This window comes from Syngnathus floridae, chromosome 22 (assembly GCF_059516105.1).
Source record: "Syngnathus floridae isolate MCC-2025c chromosome 22, RoL_Sflo_1.0, whole genome shotgun sequence".
Classification (NCBI taxonomy): domain Eukaryota; kingdom Metazoa; phylum Chordata; class Actinopteri; order Syngnathiformes; family Syngnathidae; genus Syngnathus; species Syngnathus floridae.
Window position 1 is genome coordinate 8,187,098 of NC_142434.1, and position 22,164 is coordinate 8,209,261.

The 22,164-nt window shown below is 40.7% G+C and overlaps 1 protein-coding gene across 2 annotated transcripts in view; it reads right to left on the reverse strand.

Moving 5' to 3' along the window:
- The window catches only part of aldh1l2 (aldehyde dehydrogenase 1 family, member L2), a 55,686-nt gene continuing 33,522 nt past the window's right edge, over positions 1–22,164 (reverse strand). The window contains exons 11-24 of one of the 2 annotated variants that reach the window (XR_015855306.1): positions 21,418–21,537; positions 21,200–21,327; positions 15,915–16,065; positions 14,337–14,407; positions 14,147–14,252; positions 13,951–14,038; positions 13,769–13,862; positions 13,589–13,688; positions 5,755–5,853; positions 5,476–5,641; positions 2,971–3,076; positions 2,707–2,906; positions 730–935; positions 1–633 (exon numbers count right to left, since the gene is read on the reverse strand). Coding sequence is in view for 1 of the 2 variants with exons in the window: in XM_088366451.1 (XP_088222577.1) it covers positions 880–935; positions 2,707–2,906; positions 2,971–3,076; positions 5,476–5,641; positions 5,755–5,853; positions 13,589–13,688; positions 13,769–13,862; positions 13,951–14,038; positions 14,147–14,252; positions 14,337–14,407; positions 15,915–16,065; positions 21,200–21,327; positions 21,418–21,537 (1,485 nt within the window). In the remaining variant the exon portion in view is untranslated. Of the gene's footprint in view, positions 936–2,706; positions 2,907–2,970; positions 3,077–5,475; positions 5,642–5,754; positions 5,854–13,588; positions 13,689–13,768; positions 13,863–13,950; positions 14,039–14,146; positions 14,253–14,336; positions 14,408–15,914; positions 16,066–21,199; positions 21,328–21,417; positions 21,538–22,164 lie in introns of both variants that reach the window. The other variant, XM_088366451.1, reaches the window with a different exon arrangement.

Sequence of the window (22,164 nt, forward strand, 5' to 3'; positions counted from 1 at the left end):
TCAGTTTCTTTGTTTTTATTTATTTCATTTCGATTTGACTTCTGTACACAGACTCTACTCAGTCAATTGTTATATGTTCCACGCATAGTCTTGCTAAAATTGGACTCAAGCAATCGGGAAAACAATGGGTAAGTCTGCTAGGTATTATTTTCAGGGTTTCTGGCTGATACAAGGTGAACTTTGGGAGTTATGGAAGCGCATCCACAAGCCAATGCGCGACTCATGGAACTCAACCGTTAGAAAGAAGGGAACGTGGTTGAATGGGACAGCTGCATGAGAACATGATGATCTCAATCTACTTCCTTGAAGGTTGGACATTTTGTCAAGCAACCAACTATGAAGCAATTTAGGATGCTCTTTTCTGACTCCATCTCTCCGTGGGTGTGTTGGCAAGGATAAGCAAAGCAGCCTTTTCCTAAACTCATATTCCTCCTCTGATCTGAAACCCAAACGGGCTCAGTATACAACAAAACAAATGAACTGACCACGTTTCAACACTTTTGGAGTCGATTCTATATCATACACAAAAAATATCGAAGAGATTAGAATGTCTGCAGTGAAGAAGCATCTGCGTCCCTGTGATGTTTGGAATCACTCTTGCTCAAATCTGATTTTATGTGTTTGTGCGTCGACCTAATGATTGGAGTTGGAGAATATAAAAATAAAATTTAGCTGTCAGTCTGGATAAAAAGGCATGAACCTAATACAAGTTATAGTTAAAATACATACCTATGAAAGAGATAACCATTGTAACTAGATTACGTAGTTTTAATTGAATGATGATTTTCTCAAAGACGTGATTCTGAATTGTGCTGGCCGTCTCGTAGCAGTAAATCCCTTCCGGTTAAGTTGTGGTTGGCATTCTGTTTAAAAAGTGTCTCAATATTCCACAGTCACTGCTTTGGTCTTGAGGTATTCCATGAGAGCATCCTCTCCTGCGAATGAGAGAGCGACCCGGTTGGAGTTATCACGACACCAACGTTCTGATTTATACCAGCATAAAGTACTTATTGAAATAATAATACCATAGCATAAACCTAAAAGAGCAGGATAAGCCAGGGAAAGATAACTGGTCAAATAACTTACAATTTGAAGATTTTTAAATGCGTTTGAACATTTGCACACACATTAAATGTTGTTGGATGACAAAAAATTTAACTTTTGACTAACTTGAGAATGGAATTTCTGAAAAAAAATGTGCTTGAAGGCTGAGAGTTGGAATGACATTTTTTTGTAAATTTTGTGTGAGTATTGTAGGAGTAATTTTTTTTAATTTGGGGTAAGTGGGGATGTTTGGCATTAGTCTGGAGAAACTCAATAGTTTAATGTTGGACTAGTTAGTCAGTCAAAAAAATGTTTGAAATTACAAAAAATGAGAAATATTTTAATGGACAAAATGTTGAATTTTTGAGTAAAGTTCTTGAATCAGTAGGCATAAGCTATAGAATAACAAATTTGGAGTGATTCAAATCACATATAAAATTTTGAAATTAGAGGAAAAAGACAACATATCTATATCAATTTTATATGGATATTTAAAAGGGAAATGCAGAATTTTTGCTACATGACAATTTTGAGCATGTTGAAAATTCTTATGGTGAATTGAATGAGCCAAAAACTTTAAATGCAAATGCAAAATGTTGAATGTGCCATTGGGAATAAATGGTGACCTCTTGATTTATCCATCCATCCATCCATTTTCTGAACCGCATAGTCCCCACGGGGGTCGCGGGCGTGCTGGAGCCTATCCCAGCCGTCATCGGGCAGTAGGCGGGGGACACCCTGAACTGGTTGCCAGCCAATCGCAGGGCACACAGAGACAGACAACCAATCGCACTCACACTCACACCTAGGGACAATTTGGAGTCTGCAATCGGCCTACCAAGCATGTTTTTGGAATGTGGGAGGAAACCGGAGTGCCCGGAGAAAACCCACGCGGGCCCGGGGAGAACATGCAAACTCCACACAGGGAGGGCCGGAGGTGGACCTCTTGATTTAAATTTTCTTAATTTTGCAATGAGAAAAGTAGTTGGTTGTCGTGAATAAAATGGATTCTTGGAATATGTTGAGGTTAAAATTGTGTGAATTGGTGAATAAATGAAGACATAGTGGTGAATAATGTAAAATATGTGAATATATAAAATTTTCAGCAAAACGATTTAAATTAAGAAAATTACTGTTAATAAAATGGATTCTTGGAATATGTTGAGGTTAAAATTGTGTGAATTGGTGAATAAATGAAGACATAGAGGTGAATAATGTAAAATATGTGAATATATTAAATTTTCAGCAAAAAAAATTAAATTAAGAAAATTACTGTTAACATTTTGAAATGTCTGGTTGTGCAAATTATGGGAACGTTATACATACTTTGTCCCCAAGGTCATTTGAATGAACTAAATGTTTATATTTTGAAACAGGAATGATGTGTTGTTTGAAAAGAATGAGAATAGTTTGGGATCTAAAAATTGTGAAATTGTGAAAATTTTGAAATGAGAAAAAATGATTCCCGGATTACATAAATTGTCTGAATATTTTGAAATTGGAATCGAGTGAATTGGGTGAAAAATGTGGAAGGAGATAGAGGACAAAAAGTGGGCAGATTAAAATATAAGAACAATAATAATAGTAATAATAATAACAATAATTTTAATAATAAACAATAGGAATAAAAATAGTTAATAATAGACTCATTTGCCTGCTTACCTAGGTCTTTGCCAAAGCCAGACTGCTTGAAGCCTCCAAAAGGTGAAGCAACATCAGTCTTGTTGTAGGTGTTGATGAATACTGTTCCAGCTTCCAAGTGTTCACTCACATACATGGCTTTGCTTATGTCACGTGTAAACACACCCGAAGCCAAGCCATACTCGGTGTCATTGGCTCGCTGTAGCACACCATCCACATCCCTGTAATTATACAAAATAAAACATTTTAACACAGGACAAGCAAAAGGGCATTTTGATTACTAACCCATCTTTAAATTTGGACACGACCATGACAGGTCCAAAGGACTCCTCTTTGGCAATGAACATATGGTCTTCCACATCAGTGAACACGGTGGGCTCCATGAAGAAACCTGTCCGGAAAAAAAATAGAAATAAAATAAAAAATCTAGTTCCCATTTTATAACACAAGAGCGCGATTGCACCCATCAAAATGGTTAATTTATGGTCTTTGTGTAGGAAAAGACCGAATACAAACAGGTAGGCTTTTGTTCTTTATGAGAAAAGGGGTCAAAAATGATAATTAGATTAACACAAATTAAAAAAATAATAAAGAATAAAAGTTAGTCAGTTTGTAACCAACCTAAATTAGTTCTTCTAATAGCTACTAGTTTAATAATTGTGTCTGCAGTCAAAAGAAGAGTAAGATGTGTGAAGAGCTTTTTTACCTATCAAATCTTTTAGTTTAGAAAGAATTGAGCTAATTTACATTTGGTGTATGATTTTCCATCTGTGGCTGCCAACGCAATTTATGATTGATAATCACTCCTAAAACATAGTTTCAGTGACTCTTTCAGTTATATACCATTTACATTTAGTTTTATATCACGATTAACCTGCATACCACCAAGCACCATCAATTTAGTAATTTTATTTTCAATTAATGATATGAAATTTAATGATAATAATTTATTAACATCAAACCATTTTGGAACACGATTAATTTCCTTTGTACTGTTTTGAGAATAGAATCGAAAGCTTTTATTGTCATTCTACAATAACAAACAAACCGGAGATACAACAAAATTGCAGTAACCCTTGCAGATACTAGTTGTTATCCCCTGTGCAAAATAAATTATCATGAAGTAATAAAAATCTAAATTATTATTATGTATCATGAGCAAACATTAAAACATTTTAATATATTTGAGACATTAAATAAAATATAAATGAATTGGGTCCCAATACCGAACCCTGTGGAATACCACAGGTTATTCTTTTCAGTTGTGATTCAATTTTCTTTTTAACATATACTCTTTATGTATTGCTGTAGCTATATTTTCTACAAATTCCATCACTGGCAGAAATGTTGATCGCTTGTTTCTGAAGCCATATTGGCGGTCATTTAGTCAAAGTCAAAGTCTGCTTTATTGTCAATTTCTTCACATGCCAAGACACAAAGAAATCGAAATTACGTTCCCACTATCCCGCAGTGACAAGACATAGTATACATACAAGTAAACAACACAAAAAATAAAAATAAAAACAAGAAGGCACAAACAATGAATAAGTAAGAGTGATGAATAAATAATAAATAAACAAATAAAGTCCCATATAACACAATGACACAATGAATAAGAGGAGGAAAAATGGAGCAAGTGTGCATACAGCAGACAGTCAGAATAAAGCGCAAAAGTACAGGACGCTACGCAGAAGGGGGAAGAGAGTTCAGGATCCTAACAGCCAGGAAAATGAAGCTGTTGGTGAGTCTGGTGGTGCGGGAGCGCAGGCTCCTGTACTTCTTCCCAGAGGGTAGAAGATCAAACAAAGAGTGAGCGGGGTGACTCACATTACTCACAATCGTGGCCGCCTTGCGGGTGAAATGGGAGGTGTAAATGTCCTTCAGGGAGGGGGGTGAAGCACCAATAATCTTACCAGCCGTGTTCACTATGTGCTGCAGGGCCTTCATGTTGAATTCAGAGCAGGCACCACCCCAGACAGCGATATAACTCGCGAGGACGCCCTCAATGGTGCCACGGTAGAATGTAGTCAATCATATTTATCATATCATATTTAGTCGTAAGTTAGAAATTCATTTAAGGTAACAAAGAAACCGGTCTGTAATTTGACACAATTTGCTTTTCACCATTTAAAAAAAATTTAATCACTTTCTTCATTTTATCAGGAAACATACCTGTCATAAAGGATTTGTTGCAAATACAGGAAAATGGTTTGCATGTTCTCCCCGTGTCCGCGTGAGTTTTCTCTGAGCACTCCGGTTTCCTCCCACATCCCAAAAACATGCTTGGGAGGCTGATTGAGCACTCCAAATTGGCCCTAGTTGTGAGTGCGAGGGCGGATGGTTGTTCGTCTCTGTGTGCCCTGCGATTGGCTGGCAACTAGTTCAGGGTGTCCCCCCCGCCTACTGCCCGATGACGGCTGGGATAGGCTCCAGCACGCCCGTGACACCCACAAAGCGGTACAGAAAATGGATGGATGGATGGTTCAATGACAGTTAATCTATGAGTCTCTATTTTAGAGATTTCCAATCAACTCATGAACACGCCAACTCGCCTAAATATCATATATATATCTTTGTTTCGGTCTGTTTTTGTATTTCTTATACATCCTTTTAGTTTGTTTTAAATTTCATGCAATGAATTAATATTTCTATTTTTTGCAAGCTTTCTAGAGAAATTCTTTTACTGCACATTTTCTGTCATTCATTATAACAAATGTTTGTTATACGAATCATTAGTATCTTACATAAATCGGACGTTTTGCATCATGTTGATTTTTTTTTTTATTTTACCTGGCCTGTCCACTTGTTTGCCACCGTATACCAAAGTAGCTCCTTCTTTTATTCCAACATCACAGTACTCCAGCAGTTTGTCCAAGTGTGCTTTGTGATTCTGTGGCCCATGATCTGTGGATCGATCTAGCGGGTCTCCAATTTTCATCTTCTTTAACTCCGCCACCTTGGTGAAGGGAAGGGAGAGAGTTTGTTGAATCATAACAATGCAATATGAAGTGCTACTCAAAATGGAAGGACTTCGCTAAGACTATGACCTTTCCACTTGACAAAACTCACCACGCGGCCAATGAATTCATCATGAATTGATTCCTCCACAAAAAGGCGCCCAGCGGCAATGCAATTTTCCCCTTTGTTGAAATACACTGAGCTCATACCCTATAATGACAAGAGTAACAAATAAAAAAATCAATTTTATTAAACCCTCAGATTTATTATTTAGTATCACAGCAAATCTTGAATTGAGAAAAATACACTTGGGAAACTTGGTATGGGGAGAAGCAGAATTTATTGATCACATGAACAATTATTCAATTCAATGGTATTCATAAAGAGACAGCAAATGGCTAATTACTTTTCCTCCAAAAGTCTCATTGTGTGAAGGCGATGGCCTTCACACATGTTATTCTACACCGTTCTCTATGATTATTATTAGTGTGAAGGTAAAGACCTTCACACTATTGTTATGCCTGTCCTTTATTATTATTAGTGTGAAGGTGAAGACCTTCACACTATTGTTATTCCTGTCCTTTATTATTATTGTGTGAAGGCGAAGGCCTTCATTAGTGTGAAGGTGAAGATCTTCACACTATTGTTATTCCTGTCCTTTATTATTATTATTAGTGTGAAGGTGAAGACCTTCACATTATTGTTATTCCTGTCCTTTATTATTATTATTATTAGTGTGAAGGTGAAGACCTTCACACTATTGTTATTCTTGTCCTTTATTAGTGTGAAGGTGAAGACCTTCACACTCTTGTTATTCCTGTCCTTTATTGTGTGAAGGCGAAGGCCTTCACACAAATGTTATTCTACTCTATTATTATTATTATTGTGTGAAGGCGAAGGCCTTCACACAATGTAATTCTACTTTATTATTGGGTGAAGGCGAAGGCATTGTTATTCTACTTTATTAGTGTGAAGGTGAAGACCTTCACACTATTGTTATTCCTGTCCTTTATTATTATTATTATTAATGTGAAAGTGAAGACCTTCACACTATTGTTATTCCTGTCCTTTATTGTGTGACGGTGATGGCCTTCACACATATGTTATTCTACTCCATTCTCTATTATTTTTATTATTATTGTTATTATTGTCACCTCCGTGAGTCATCACCTTATCGTGGGGGAGGGGTTTGCGTGCCCCTATGATCCTAGGAGCCATGTTGTCGGGGGCTTCATGCCCCTGGTAGGGTCACCCATGGCAAACGGGTCCTAGGTGAGGGGCCAGACAAAGCACGGCTCACAGAAGCCCCTTATGATGAGTAAAATAAATGGACTTCGTTTTCACCGGGGCCCCCCTCTGGAGCCAGGCCTGGAGGCGGGGCTCGAAGGCGAGCGTCTGGTGGCCGCGCCTTCGCCCATGGTGCCCGGCCGGGCACAGCCCGAAAAGGAAACGTGGGTCCCCCTTCCCATGGGCTCACCACCTGTGGGAGGGGCCAAAAGGGTTGGGTGCAGTGTTAGCTGGGCGGCGGCCAAAGGCAGGGACCTTGGCGGTCTGATCCCCGGCTGCAGAAGCTGGCTTTTGGGACATGGAATGTCACGTCTCTGGCTGGAAAGGAGCCCGAGCTGGTGTGCGAGGCAGAAAAATTCCGACTAGATATAGTCAGACTAGCCTCCACGCACAGTTTGGGTTCCGGTACAAGCCCTCTCGATACGGGCTGGACTCTCTTCCACTCTGGAGTTGCCCACGGTGAGAGGCGTCGAGCAGGTGTGGGTATACTTATTGCCCCCCGGCTGGGCGCCTGCACATTGGGGTTCACCACGGTGAACGAGAGGGTAGCCTCCCTCCGCCTTCGGGTGGGGGGACGGGTCCTGACTGTTGTTTGTTTATGCACCAAACGCCAGCTCAGAGTACCCACACTTCTTGGAGTCCCTGGAGGAAGTGCTGTAGAGCGCTCCTTCTGGGGACTCCATCGTTCTACTGGGTGACTTCAATGCTCACGTGGGCAATAACAGTGAGACCTGGAAGGGTGTGATTGGGAGGAACGGCCCCCCTGATCTGAACCCGAGTGGTGTTCTATTGTTGGACTTCTGTGCTCGACACGGATTTTCAATAATGAACACCATGTTCAAACATAAGGGTGTCCATGTGTGCACTTGGCATCAGGACACCCTAGGCCGCAGTTCGATGATCGACTTTGTAGTCGTGTCATCGGATTTGCGGCCGCATGTTTTGGACACTCGGGTGAAGAGAGGGGCGGAGCTGTCAACTGATCACCACCTGGTGATGGGTTGGCTCCGATGGTGGGGGAAGATGCCGGTCCGACCTGGCAGACCCAAACGCTCTGTGAGGGTCTACTGGGAACGTCTGGCGGAATCTCCTGTCAGGAAGAGCTTAAACTCGCACCTCCGGCAGAGCTTTTCCAACGTCCCGGGGGAGGCGGGGGACATTGAGTCTGAGTGGACCATGTTCCGCGCCTCCATTGTTGAGGCGGCCGACCAAAGCTGTGGCCGTAAGGTCGTTGGTGCCTGTCGTGGCGGTAATCCCCGAACCCGCTGGTGGACACCGGCAGTAAGGGATGCCGTCAAGCTAAAGAAGGAGTCCTATCGGGCCGTTTTGGCCTGCGGGACTCCGGAGGCAGCTTACAGGTACCGGATGGCCAAATGGAACGCGGCTTTGGCGGTTGCTGTGGGAGGAGTTGGGTGAGGCCATGGAAAATGACTTCCGGACGGCTTCGAGGAAATTTTGGTCCACCAAACGGCGTCTCAGGAGGGGGAAGCAGTGCAACGTCAACACTGCTTACAGTAGGGATGGCGTGCTGCTTACCTCAACTCGGGACGTCGTGGGTCGGTGGGGAGAATACTTCGAAGACCTCCTCAATTCCACCTACACGCCTTCCATTGAGGAAGCAGGGCCTGGAGACTCTGAGGCAGATTCTCCAATCTCTGGGGTCAAAGTCAATGAGGTAGTTAAAAAACTTCTCTGTGGCAAGATCCGCCCGGAGTTCTTAAGGGCTCTGGATGTTGTGGGGCTGTCATGGCTGACACACCTCTACAACATTGCGTGGACATCGGGGACAGTGCCTCTGGATTGGCAGACTGGGGTGGTGGTTCCCCTCTTTAAGAAGGGGGACCGGAGGGTGTGTTCCAACTACAGGGGAATCACACTCCTCAGCCTCCCTGGTAAGGTCTGTTCAGGGGTGCTGGACAGGAGGGTCCGTCGAGAGGTCGAACCTCGGATTGAGGAGGAGCAGTGTTGCGTACGTCCTGGCCGTGGAACAGCTCTACACCCTCGGCAGGATCCTCGAGGGTGCATGGAAGTTCGCCCAACCAGTTCACATGTTTTGTGGACTTGGAGAAGGCGTTCGACCGTGTCCCTCGGGAGGTTCTGTGGAGGGTGCTTAGGGAGTACAGGGTGCCAAGCCAACTGATAAGGACAGTTCGGTCCGCATTTCCGGCAGTCAGACAGATTCGTTCCCCTTGAGGGTTGGACTCCGCCAAGGCTGCACTTTGTCACCGATTCTGTTCATAATTTTTATGGACAGAATTTCTAGGCGCAGCCGAGCCGTTGAGGGGGTCCAGTTTGGGGACCTTAGCATCGCGTCTCTGCTTTTTGCAGATGACGTGGTGCTGTTGGCTTCTTCAGGCCGTGATCTCCAGCTCTCGCTGGAATGGTTCGCAGCCGAGTGTGAAGCGGTCGGGATGAGGGTCAGCACCTCCAAATCCGAGTCCATGGTCCTCGATCGGAAAAGGGTGGAATGCCCTCTCCGGATCGGGGATGAGATCCTGCCCCAAGTGGAGGAGTTCAAGTATCTTGGAGTCTTGTTCACGAGTGAGGGGAGGATGGACCGCGAGATCGACAGGCGGATCGGTGCAGCGTTGGCAGTAATGCGGACCCTGTACCGGTCCGTTGTGGTGAAGAGAGAGCTGAGCCAAAAGTCAAAGCTCTCAATTTACCGGTCGATTTACGCTCCTACCCTCACCTATGGTCACGTGACCGAAAGAACGAGATCCCGGATACAAGCGGCCGAAATGAGTTTTCTCCGCAGGATGTCCGGGCTCTCCCTTAGAGATAGGGTGAGAAGCGCGGTCATCCGGGAGAGACTCAAAGTAGAGTCGCTACTCCTCCACGTTGAGAGTAGCCAGATGAGGTGGGATGCCTCCTGGACGCCTCCCTGGGGAGGTGTTCCGGGCATGTCCCACCGGTAGGAGACCCCGGGGACGACCCAGGACGCGCTGGAGAGACTATGTCTCTCAGCTGGCCTGGGTACGCCTTGGGATCCCCCGGGATGAGCTGGATGAAGTGGCTGGGGAGAGGGAAGTCCCTCCTAAAGGTGCTGCCTCCGCGACCCGACCCCGGATAAGCGGAAGAAGATGGATGGATGGATGGATGGATGGATGGATGGATGGATGGTTATTATTGTGTGAAGGCGATGGTCTAATATGTTATTCTACACCATTCACTTTATTTTTATTACTAGAATTTGCAATTCCTGAAGAAATTGCGTGTGAAGGTGAAGAAGTTGAATATATACTTGGGGAATGCTGGAGAATGATGTTGAAACGAGTTGTATCCGTTGAAAAATGTAGAAATTAGAAGGGAAAAAGGACATTTTGGAAAATTGGGTGTGAATTTCAAAATTGAAAATGTGGAAATTTTGGTAAGTGGGAAGGTGTGGAATAGGTAGGAAAATGATGAACAGTTGAAAGTTGAAATGCGTTGAATCAGTTGAAAAATGTAGAAATTAGAGTATAAAAGTGAAATTTTGGAGAATTTGGTTGTATTTAAAATTTGGAATATTTGGTAAATGGGAAGTTGTGGAATAGGTAGGCAAAAGATGAATTTAGTTTTTCACTTCTAATTTCTACATTTTTCCACCAATTCAACCCGTTCCAACTTTCAACTGTTCATCTTTTGCCTACCTATTCCACACCTTCCCACTTACCAAAATTTCCAAATTTTCAATTTTGAAATTCACACCAAATTTTCCCAAAATGTAGTTTTTCCCTTCTAATTTCTACATTTTTCAACCGATTCAACCCATTCCAACTTTATTCACTTTGTTCACCTTGTGCTTACCATATTCACCCCCTTCACCCCCACTTCCACTATGCTTTCACAATTCAACCCTTGACCCCCGCTTCCAGTGTGGCGGCCATCTTGGATTGACCCTGATGTGCCCCAATGAACCCAGAATGAACCGGAAGTGCCCCAAATCAAACCGGAATTGACCCAAAATGAACCGGAAGTGACCTCAGGTAAACCGGAAGTGACCCCAAATCAAACCAGAAGTGACCCCTAATCAAACCGGAAGTGACCAAATAAACCGGAAATGACCTTTTTTAACCGGAAGTGACCCCAAATAAAGCGGAAGTAACCTCAGCTAAACCGGAAGTGACCCTAATCGAACTGAAAGTGACCCAAATTAACCAGAAGTGAGCTTAGTTCAACAAATAGTGCCCTAAATGAAACCAGAAGTGAAATAAATATCACATTTCCTTTAACTTTTACAATTTTTGACGGATTCAACCAGTTTCAACTTTTGAACTCCAAAGTGAACATCTTCAATCTGTAGTTTTGGTTTTGTTCCAAATTTCAAAAAATGTTGGTGCAATTTTTTTTAAAATTCCCATTCATTCTCTATGGGGCATTCAACAATGGGGCATTCAACATTTGCTCTAACTTCTACATTTTTAACCGATTCAACACGTTCCAACATTCAACTGTTCATCTTTTTCCTACCTATTCTACAATTTTTCACTTACCAAAAGTTCAAAATTTTCAATTTTGAAATTTACGCCAAATTCTCAAAAATGTCGTTTTTCAACTCTATTTTTACATTTTTTCAACCGATTCAATCCGTTCCAACTTTCAACTCCTCATCATTTTCCTACTTTTTCGACAACTCCCCACTTACCAACAATTACAAATTTTCACCACAAATTCAAAAAAAATTCGTTATACACTTCTATTTTCCACATTTCTCAAGTAATTCAACATCATTCGGCATCATTCCCCAAGAAGTGATTCCAAGTCTTTGCCTTCACACGCAATTTCACCAGAAATTGCATTTTCTAGTTTACAGTATGAGGCCATTTCCCTTATATTTGCTGTATATGGAGGAAGGAAGGAAGGAAGGAAGGAAGGAAGGAAGGAAGGAAGGAAGGAAGGAAGGAAGGAAGGAAGTTAGAGTCGGAATTCTGACTTTATTCTCAGATTTCTGACTTTATTCTCAGAATTCTGAGAGGTGAAGTGAGGTGTGGACTACCATGGGAGCTGCTCTACGCGGATGACCTGGTATTGATGGCTCACAGTCGAGAAGACCTAGTTAGGAAGCTAGCAGCATGGAAGACCTGCCTGGAAGTGAAAGGAATGAAGGTGAATGCGGAAAAATCAAAGGTCATGGTTGGTGGTGCTGGCCTGGGAGTGGTACCACAGTCAGGAGCATGGCCATGTGGAGTTTGCGGGAAGGGGGTGCAAGCTAACTCTATCCGGTGCAAGGGTTGTCAGAGATGGGTACACCGGAGATGCAGCGGAGTAAAAGGCAGCCTACTAGCTGCAAGTGAGACCTTCAAATGCAAGCGGTGCAGGGGAGAAGTCGCCCAAGCAAACCCAGCTGAGCAAGAGGGGCTCATAGTAGATGGGGAGATGTACGAGGTGGTGGACAGCTTCTGCTACCTTGGAGACATGCTTAACGCTGATGGTGGGGTGGACCTAGCAGTGACTACAAGGGTGAGAAGCGGGTGGAAGAAATTCAGGGAACTCATGCCCTTCTTAACATCTAAGGCCCCATCCCTGAAGATGAGAGGCCAAGTGTACTCAGCCTGCGTCAGAAGTAGTATGACGTACGGAAGTGAGGCATGGGCCCTGAAAACAGAACACGAAGAAAAACTAAACAGAGCAGAAATGAGGATGATCAGATGGATGTGTGGTGTGTCAATGAGGGAGAAAAAACCCAGTGCAGAGCTGAGAAAGAAGATGGAAGTGGAGGCCATAGTGGATGTGGTGAGGAGAGGCAGACTGCGATGGTACGGACATGTAGTGAGGAAGGACGAGAACGACTGGGTGAAGAAAGTTATGTCGTATAACGTAGAGGGAACAAGACCCAGTGGCCGACCTAAAAAGACCTGGCAGACGACCGTGTCAGCCGACATGAAGGCACTCGGCATCAACCACGAGATGGCCATGGACCGTTCCCGGTGGAAGAAAGCCATATCAAGAACCCAGTCCAACCCAGCGGCGCCTGGAAAACGGACTTTAAACCGATGATGATGAATTCCGCCTTTAAAGTCGGAAAGTGGGAATTCTGACTTTAAAGTCCGAATTCTGAGAATAGTTCTGACTTTAAAGTCAGAATTCTGAGAATAAAGTCAGAATTCCGACTTTAAGGTCAGAATTCCGAGAGTAAAGTCAGAATTCTGACTTTAAAGTCAGAATTCCCACTGTCTGACTTTAAAGTCAGAATTCTGACTTTATTCTCAGAATTCTGACTTTAAAGTCGGAATTCTGACTTTATTCTCACAATTCTGACTTTATTCTTTATTTATACTTTAAAGTCGGAATTCCGAGAAAAAAGTCAGAATCCTGTCACCCCTCGTTTTTTTTTTCTTCACTGGCCCTAATCCTCTTCCATACAGGTGTGCTTACTTAACCTGAGTTCACAAGTAGCATGAATTGAACTATTCACGCAATGATGTTGCAACTATTGGGTCGTATGTGGTAGAAAATCAACATTCACTTTCTCAAGATCTAATCCCGTGGACCGAAATGCAGGAGTTTTGAGATTGACCATAAAATATTTTGTTTGACAACCCACACTTCTCTTGACCAAAAATGGAAAGAAAGAACGCCCTCTATTGTAATAGCAAGATATTACAAAACTAGCAGCTTTCCATTTCAAACACCAAGACAAAAAAATAGCAAAACCTACAAAATGTGATTGTCTTACCATGCGAACAGCCTTGTCCATGTCGCAGTCGCTAAAGATGATGAGAGGAGATTTCCCTCCCAGCTCCAGAGAAACTTTCTTTAAATTACTGAGTGCACAACTTTAGAGGGAAAGTATAATATTTCAACATCAACGGCAGTCCAGGCATGTTAAGTAAAGGAGAAGATCTTTAAGTCTCACCTTTTCATGATTTGTTTGCCAATAGGTGTTGAACCAGTGAAACCCAGTTTGCGAATATCTGGGTGATCAGCCAAGCGCTGTCCCACCATTCCTCCTAAAGGAGAGCAATTTGTTTGAGTTTGTAAGATTCCAAACAGTCACTTGAAATAATATTACGTGATGTTTTATGACGTGTCTATTACCTGAACCAGGTAAGATGTTGATAACTCCTTTTGGAATACCGGCTTTTACTGACAACTCAGCAAATTTTAATGCGGTCAGTGGTGTGACCTGAATAAGTGAGACGCGTAATATAGGCCTGACATACGAAACTGATTAACATGTGGCTCAAGCATACTTGAGCGGGTTTTTAAGAAAAGACATGCTGTGTATGATCACCTGTGCCGGTTTAAGAACAAGCGTGTTACCAGCTGCAAGGCAGGCAGCACTTTTCCATGCCAACATCATGAGTGGGTAGTTCCAAGGGATGACAATAGCGCAAACACTGATACAGGGGAAAAAAATTAAGAACTAAACAAGAATAAAAAATTCAAGGGCAAAGTTTTTTCTAAAACCATGTCAAACTTACCCGATTGGGTCTTTTTTAGTGAAGGTGAGGTTATGGTTGGGCCTGGCCTGGTTGATGGGAATTGTCTTGCCCTGCAAACAGAATTGTATGGATTGCATCGTATACTTCAAATATGGGCTCTGTCTTGAGTCAGAATGTTTGCGTCGCAAGCAAGTGCCAAGTCGTTGCCAGGTCAAGTTAAAGGCTTTCCTAGGTCAAATCAGGTGATTAGTCTGACCTCTAGAGAGAGAGACAGAGAGAGCGCAGTGAGTTAAAATGATGACATCATTGGCCAATATATCTAACCTGTATGCCTGTGTCGTGGGAATCTCCTTAACCTCCTTACAAATAAATGTTGTAGTCTTTACACCAGTGCAAATTAGTGTGCAAACCTCCAAAAGAGCAAAACAGTCAATATTTACAACAACAAAAAAAAGCAGGGATGGGCTAGCCGAGTAACGAAAACAGGTTATTAATATCGAGGCTGTCGGGCCGATACCAGGATTATTATTTCAAGGTATTTGAGGTGAACATCCTTGAAAGTACTGTAGCTAATTGATAACAATCAAAGATCCTGACAAAACCCAAAAAATAAATATATAAATGTTTATCTCATAATGTTCTGTCTTCAATCCAAAAGTAGCAACCCAAATAGTTACCGAATGTGATAAAGTTAAAATGTTAAACAGTTTAAAAAAAAAAAAAGGGTGACTTTGGTTGGAATAGCTTTCATCTTGAGTACAATGCACCAATAATTTCAGAAAATCTAATTATGGGTTATGGCCAATGTTAGGGTTTTTCAGATTATCTTTATCGTATGATTATGTTGGAATGCAACCGGTAATAAATAAGATAGATTGTCCCATCCTACACAAGGTCGTAAAACACCCCCTGATATGTTTTGACTAGAGGACAAGGGCTTTCTCTATCCAGTCCACTCTTACCCCCACTCTGTTTTTCTTAATAAAAATGCTCTTGCAGGAGCCGAGAGTCAGACCTCCAATCGAACATCGCTGCACGCACAGCGACGAATGGACTCTCCACCTGCAGGTGTCTAAAAGGACTTACTTGTCTCCCGTGTGGTTCTTGCAAAATAAGTTAGAGTGAGTGAATCTCTAACAGCCAAATTCATATTTGGGGTGTAGGAAAAAAGTGGCTTTTTGGGAGATTTTCTTTGGTGTAATATCATCTATAGAGAATCTGAAAAAATGACTTCAAATTAAAGTTGAACAGTTCATGACGTCATTATTTCTTAACATATATCCTCACCCGTTTAATTTCGTCTGCGACTCGTGGAAACCCTTTTCTCAGATTGGGTGACTGTTATTAACCAATAAGATAATCTGAGTAGAAATTCCCCAAGTGTTCTGTCGATGTTAAGTTCCCACATCAGAATTATTGTAACACTTCAGATGTCCTGATTTGCCCTAAAATATTTCAAGTTAAATAGAGCAAATAGAATATTTGTGAGAAAGGGTTGTTTTTTTTTAGTTCACAAAGATAGAAGCCACTTGGCACATTACTCGTGAAATTTCACAAAGCTTGCCCATTTGTTTTTGTGGCAACTGTGTCAAAAACCTTGATGGCCATCCTTTTTACCTGTATCTTGTCACACCAGCCAGCAAAGTAGCGAAATGTCTGGATGGACATGCCCACATGAGTCTTGAGGGCCAGCGTGTACACAGCTCCGGAGTCGATTGCCTCAATGGTGGCCAACTCCTCCTGGTGTTGCTCCATCAAGTCTGCTAGTCTATAAGGCCAACCAAAAAGCACAACATTTTGAATTACCGTATTTTTCGGACTAACAGTCCGGAGTACAAGTCACATCAGCCATAAAATGCACAATATAGAGGAAAAACACATATATAGCAAGTCGCACCGGAGTTTAAGTCGCATTTTGGGGGAAATTTATTTGACAAAATCCAACACCAAGAACAGACATGAACCAGCAATAACAGGCACGGTATGCTAACGTGACATGAACACAAACAAGGAGCTGAGAACGGGCCTGATGTAACATTAACAGTTATTCAAATAACTATAACATAAATAACACGTTTATCAAACCATCTGTGTTACTCGAAATCATGAAATCTATCGATTGATTTCGTCGTGTGTGGTGCGCCGCTGACGTTGGACTCGTCATCAGTTGAAGTTCAAATTATTCCACAGGCCCATATAACAATATATAAACTATAGCAAATACCAATAATATAAACAACGATTTTATCGAACCATCTGTGTCACTCCAAATCTTTAAATCCATCGGAATCTTCATCTTGTGTCACTTAAAAAACACACACACACAGCTGTTGACGGCGGAAGGAACTACCGTATTTTCCGGACTATGTCGCTCCTTAGTATAAGTCGCACCAGCCATAAAATGCCCCAAAAAGTGAAAAAAACATATATAAGTCGCTCTGGAGTATAAGTCGCATTTTGGGGGGCAATTTATTCGACAAAATCCCACACCAAAAACAGTCATGAACGAGCAACAGCAGGCTAAATGATAGCAACAACAGGCTAAACGATAGGTATGCTAACGTGACAAACACAAACAAAGAGCTGAGAACGGGCCTGACGTAACATAGAGTGATTAAGGACAACTATTACATGAATAATATGTTTATAAAACCATCGGTGTCACTCCAATTCATTAAATAGCAACAACAGGCTAAACGATAGGTATGCTAACGTGACAAACACAAACAAAGAGCTGAGAACAGGCCTAACGTAACATATAGAGTGATTAAGCACAACTATTACATGAATAACATGTTTATAAAACCATCGGTGTCACTCGAATTCATTAAATAGCAACAACAGGCTAAACGATAGGTATGCTAACGTGACAAACACAAACAAAGAGCTGAGAACGGGCCTGACGTAACATATAGAGTGATTAAGGACAACTATTACATGAATAACATGTTTATAAAACCATCGGTGTCACTCCAATTCATTAAATCCATCGGTCGTTCTTTGTCAACAATGGGTGCGCGCGGCTGAGGGCGCTTGCACTTCAAAATATTCCACAGGCTCAGATAACGATAGATAAACTATATTTCAAATAATTATAATATAAGCCAATAATATTATCAAATCATCAGCCTCGTCTTTATTCCACAGATCTAGTATATAACTATATTGTAGCGTTAACAAAGTACAAGGATAGACGTGGTTTGGTAAACGGCTATTTATTAAACAAAACAAACTTCCAAGCGTGTGGCGGCGTGGACTTCCAGACACGAGAACTCCTTGGCATAGGACCGGGCGTGCGTAATGGCCATGTCCGAGCCCCATGCACCGTTCGCGGACAGCCAAGCGGCCGAGCGCCGGCCCCCGTCTCAGTAGAGTAGGACCGGGCGTGCGTAAAAGCCATAGTAGTTTTTCAAACCTTGTATGTCACTCCAGATCCTTAATTCCTTCAAACTCTTTGTCCTTCGTGTCACTTAGAAATGATCACCGCTAATGATGCCGGTAGTCCTTACGTGGGTACGTTTGTCCTTTATGTAAACAACCGCCGCGCCGTGCCACTGACGTCACTTGAAATAGTAATCCATTGGTACATCACGGTTCTCCAAACGTTCTTTCTGCTGCTCGATTACTGTTTTCAGCTGCATGTTTTACAACTTGAAGTTTGTAACCTGCAAAATATGAGTTTCTTTTTGGTGCCATTTTTCTTAAGCCCACCCAGTTGATGAGTCACGGCCAACGGTGAAATTTAGAGCGCCCTCATCCAGTTTCTTCTGAAAATATAATTTTTTTTGGTTGTTTTATCAAAGTCAAAGTCTGCTTTATTGTCGATTTTTTTTCATATACTAAGACACACAAAGAGATTGAAATTACGTTCCCACTATCCCTCGGTGAGATAGTACACATATGCATACAAGCAACACAAAAAAACCCAAGAAGGCACAAACAATGAATAAATAAGAGTGTTGAATAAATGATAAATAAACAAATAATAATAAATAATAATAAAAAAGAGGAGCAAAAATGGAGCAAGTGTACATACAGCAGACAGTGGACTTGGATATGGTGCTTTAAAGTGTTAATTGCTTTATTTGATGTTTTCTCTATTTTTTATGTTTTGAATATGTTCAAGATAAAGATATAAAAGCATGTGAAGTGATCAACTATACTAAAAATAACATGGGAAGTGGTCAACTATACTTGTAAGTAAGTGATGTCTTAATGATCAAGTAAAAATTTGTGAAAAAAAACATATATAAGTCGCTCCTGAGTATAAGTCGCCCCCCCACCCAAACTATGAAAAAAAACGCGACTTATAGTCCGGAAATTACGGTACGTGTGCCGCCGACGTCAGACTAGATATATCAAATAAATGTAATATAAACAACAGTTTTAACAAACCACCCGTGACACTCTTAATCATTAAATCCATCGGAATATTCATCCTCTGTGTCAATAAAAAAAAAATCCAGTTTCGTCTGAAAATATAATTTTTTTTGGTTGTTTTATCAAAGTCAAAGTCTGCTTTATTGTCGATTTTTTTTCATATACTAAGACACACAAAGAGATTGAAATTACGTTCCCACTATCCCTCGGTGAGATAGTACACATATGCATACAAGCAACACAAAAAAACCCAAGAAGGCACAAACAATGAATAAATAAGAGTGTTGAATAAATGATAAATAAACAAATAATAATAAATAATAATAATAAAGAGGAGCAAAAATGGAGCAAGTGTACATACAGCAGACAGTGGACTTGGATATGGTGCTTTAAAGTGTTAATTGCTTTATTTGATGTTTTCTCTATTTTTTGTTTTGAATATGTTCAAGATAAAGATATAAAAGCATGTGAAGTGATCAACTATACTAAAAATAACATGGGAAGTGGTCAACTATACTTGTAAGTAAGTGATGTCTTAATGATCAAGTAAAAATTTGTGAAAAAAAACATATATAAGTCGCTCCTGAGTATAAGTCGCCTCCCCACCCAAACTATGAAAAAAAACGCGACTTATAGTCCGGAAATTACGGTACGTGTGCCGCCGACGTCAGACTAGATATATCAAATAAATGTAATATAAACAACAGTTTTAACAAACCACCCGTGACACTCTTAATCATTAAATCCATCGGAATATTCATCCTCTGTGTCAATAAAAAAAAAATCCAGTTTCGTCTGAAAATATAATTTTTTTTGGTTGTTTTATCAAAGTCAAAGTCTGCTTTATTGTCGATTTTTTTTCATATACTAAGACACACAAAGAGATTGAAATTACGTTCCCACTATCCCTCGGTGAGATAGTACACATATGCATACAAGCAACACAAAAAAACCCAAGAAGGCACAAACAATGAATAAATAAGAGTGTTGAATAAATGATAAATAAACAAATAATAATAAATAATAATAATAAAGAGGAGCAAAAATGGAGCAAGTGTACATACAGCAGACAGTGGACTTGGATATGGTGCTTTAAAGTGTTAATTGCTTTATTTGATGTTTTCTCTATTTTTTGTTTTGAATATGTTCAAGATAAAGATATAAAAGCATGTGAAGTGATCAACTATACTAAAAATAACATGGGAAGTGGTCAACTATACTTGTAAGTAAGTGATGTCTTAATGATCAAGTAAAAATTTGTGAAAAAAAACATATATAAGTCGCTCCTGAGTATAAGTCGCCTCCCCACCCAAACTATGAAAAAAAACGCGATTTATAGTCCGGAAATTACGGTATGTGTGCCGCCGACGTCAGACTAGATATATCAAATAAATGTAATATAAACAACAGTTTTAAAAAACCACCCGTGACACTCTAAATCATTAAATCCATATTCATCCTCTGTGTCAATAAAAAAAAAAAAAAAAAAAACACACAGCTGTTGATGCCGGAACTACGTGTGCTGCTGACATCAGACTAGATATATCAAATAAATGTTTTATGGACAACAATTTTAACGTATCACTCCAAATAATTAAATCCATCGGAATATTCATCCTCTGTGTCAAAAAAAAAATATTATGATGTTGTTCCAGACCTACGTGCCCCGCTGACGTCACCCCCGTTGTCAGTTGCGGCTTCAATTATTCCACAGATCTACGTATATGTATAACTATATTGCAGCATTACCAAAGTACCAGGCAAGACGTGGAATTGGTAACCAGCTCTTAATTTCACAAAACAAGAGCTCGACATATGAGCCAACACACCCTGGATCGCTCTTCCCGTCTCCCCCACCCCTGCTGCCTTCACGGCCTCGCGAGACAATCGGAAACTACTGAAGTTTAACAACATACACGTTGCTACTCAAAATAAACTATATGTCAAATAATTATAACATAAATAACAAGTTTATCGAACTATCTGTGTCAGTCCAAATCATTAAATCTCCCGACTCCGGAAGTCAGTGAATCGAACTCATTGTCAGTGAGGCTCCAATTACTCCACAGCCATAGTGCGCCCTCATGCGGTTTAAAGTGAAAAGAACATGCGAATTGATCAACTATACTAGTAAGTACGTAAGTAATATGTTAATGATGAAGTAAAAATGTGTGAAAATTTTCACACGTAAGTCGCTCCTGAGTATAAGTCGCTCCTGAGTATTGCTCCTGAGTAAGTCGCCCCCCCCAAAACTATGAAAAAAACGGTATATCTTGCTCTTATTTAAAAGAAAAAAAAATACATAGACAATGTTTTTATAAAATCTGCATCCTCAGAAAATATTTTTCTATTATCATCATCTAATCACCATTAATACACTCAATATTCCACTCCTGCATACTGTTTCAGGCCACATTATTTGTTTTTAAATGTGTAATGTTTCACTGTGTCAGTCGTCACATTAGTCATGGTTTTCTTAATAACTATCAGGACACACTATTAATCCTTTTGGGACTACTTACTTATAAAGTAGATTTCCTCTGTCTCTTGGGTTCATCTTGCCCCAGGGCCCAGTATAAAATGCTGCTTTAGCAGCTGCCACGGCCTGGTCCACATCCCCCACTGAAGCATAAGACACCTTACAGATTACCTAGTCAAAAATTATGACAAGCAGAATCAGTCCATGTAGTACTTTGAATGGAAAAAGAACCGATGATTATTTTTTCCTCAGATGTCTTACAGATCCATCAGTTGGATTAATGGTCTCGTAGGTCTTGTCATTTTCAGCATCCACAAATGAGCCGTTGATAAAACACTGGTGTGGCATTTTCACAGTCATGCTGTTAATTTCCTTGGTTACCTGATTAAAAAAAAAAACAAAAAAAAAACAGGCTTATAATATCAATCATAAATCAACCACAAACCACAACTGTAAAAATTGCTGATTCTACAAATGGAGGCTCGATAATAAGGACCTGGTGTCGAGATTTACTGAGCTTTATTGAACTGCCAAAAAGAATGTTTATTGCTAGTACTAATTGAATTTAATTAATTAATTATTGGGATAACAACTGTGCTTTACAAAGATACACATGATAACTGTCCTGATGTGAGGTTGAGGTTCAGAAGCAAAAAAAAAAATATATATATATATATATATATATATATCACATTAAGCAGGTAAGATAAATACTTTCATTAGCTTTTGTTTTGCAAATCATGACTCAGCTTGGGTCACATGACCAAACTTAGAAAACAGGTGAGCCATGATTGGTCGTAATCTGATCCCTGAGCAACTGTGATGTAGTTTAGTTTTCTGTTGACAGCTAAGTGCCAAATTGGCTGCAAAATTTGCTTGCAAATGTAAACAGAACAGACCAACAAACAAGTTAACGGCTGTAGCTAACAGACAGCGAACATGGAGTGCAAACTCTTGCTTTACCTCAGAGACATAGATTCAGTTCTTCACCTTGTTATGCCCTCGTGG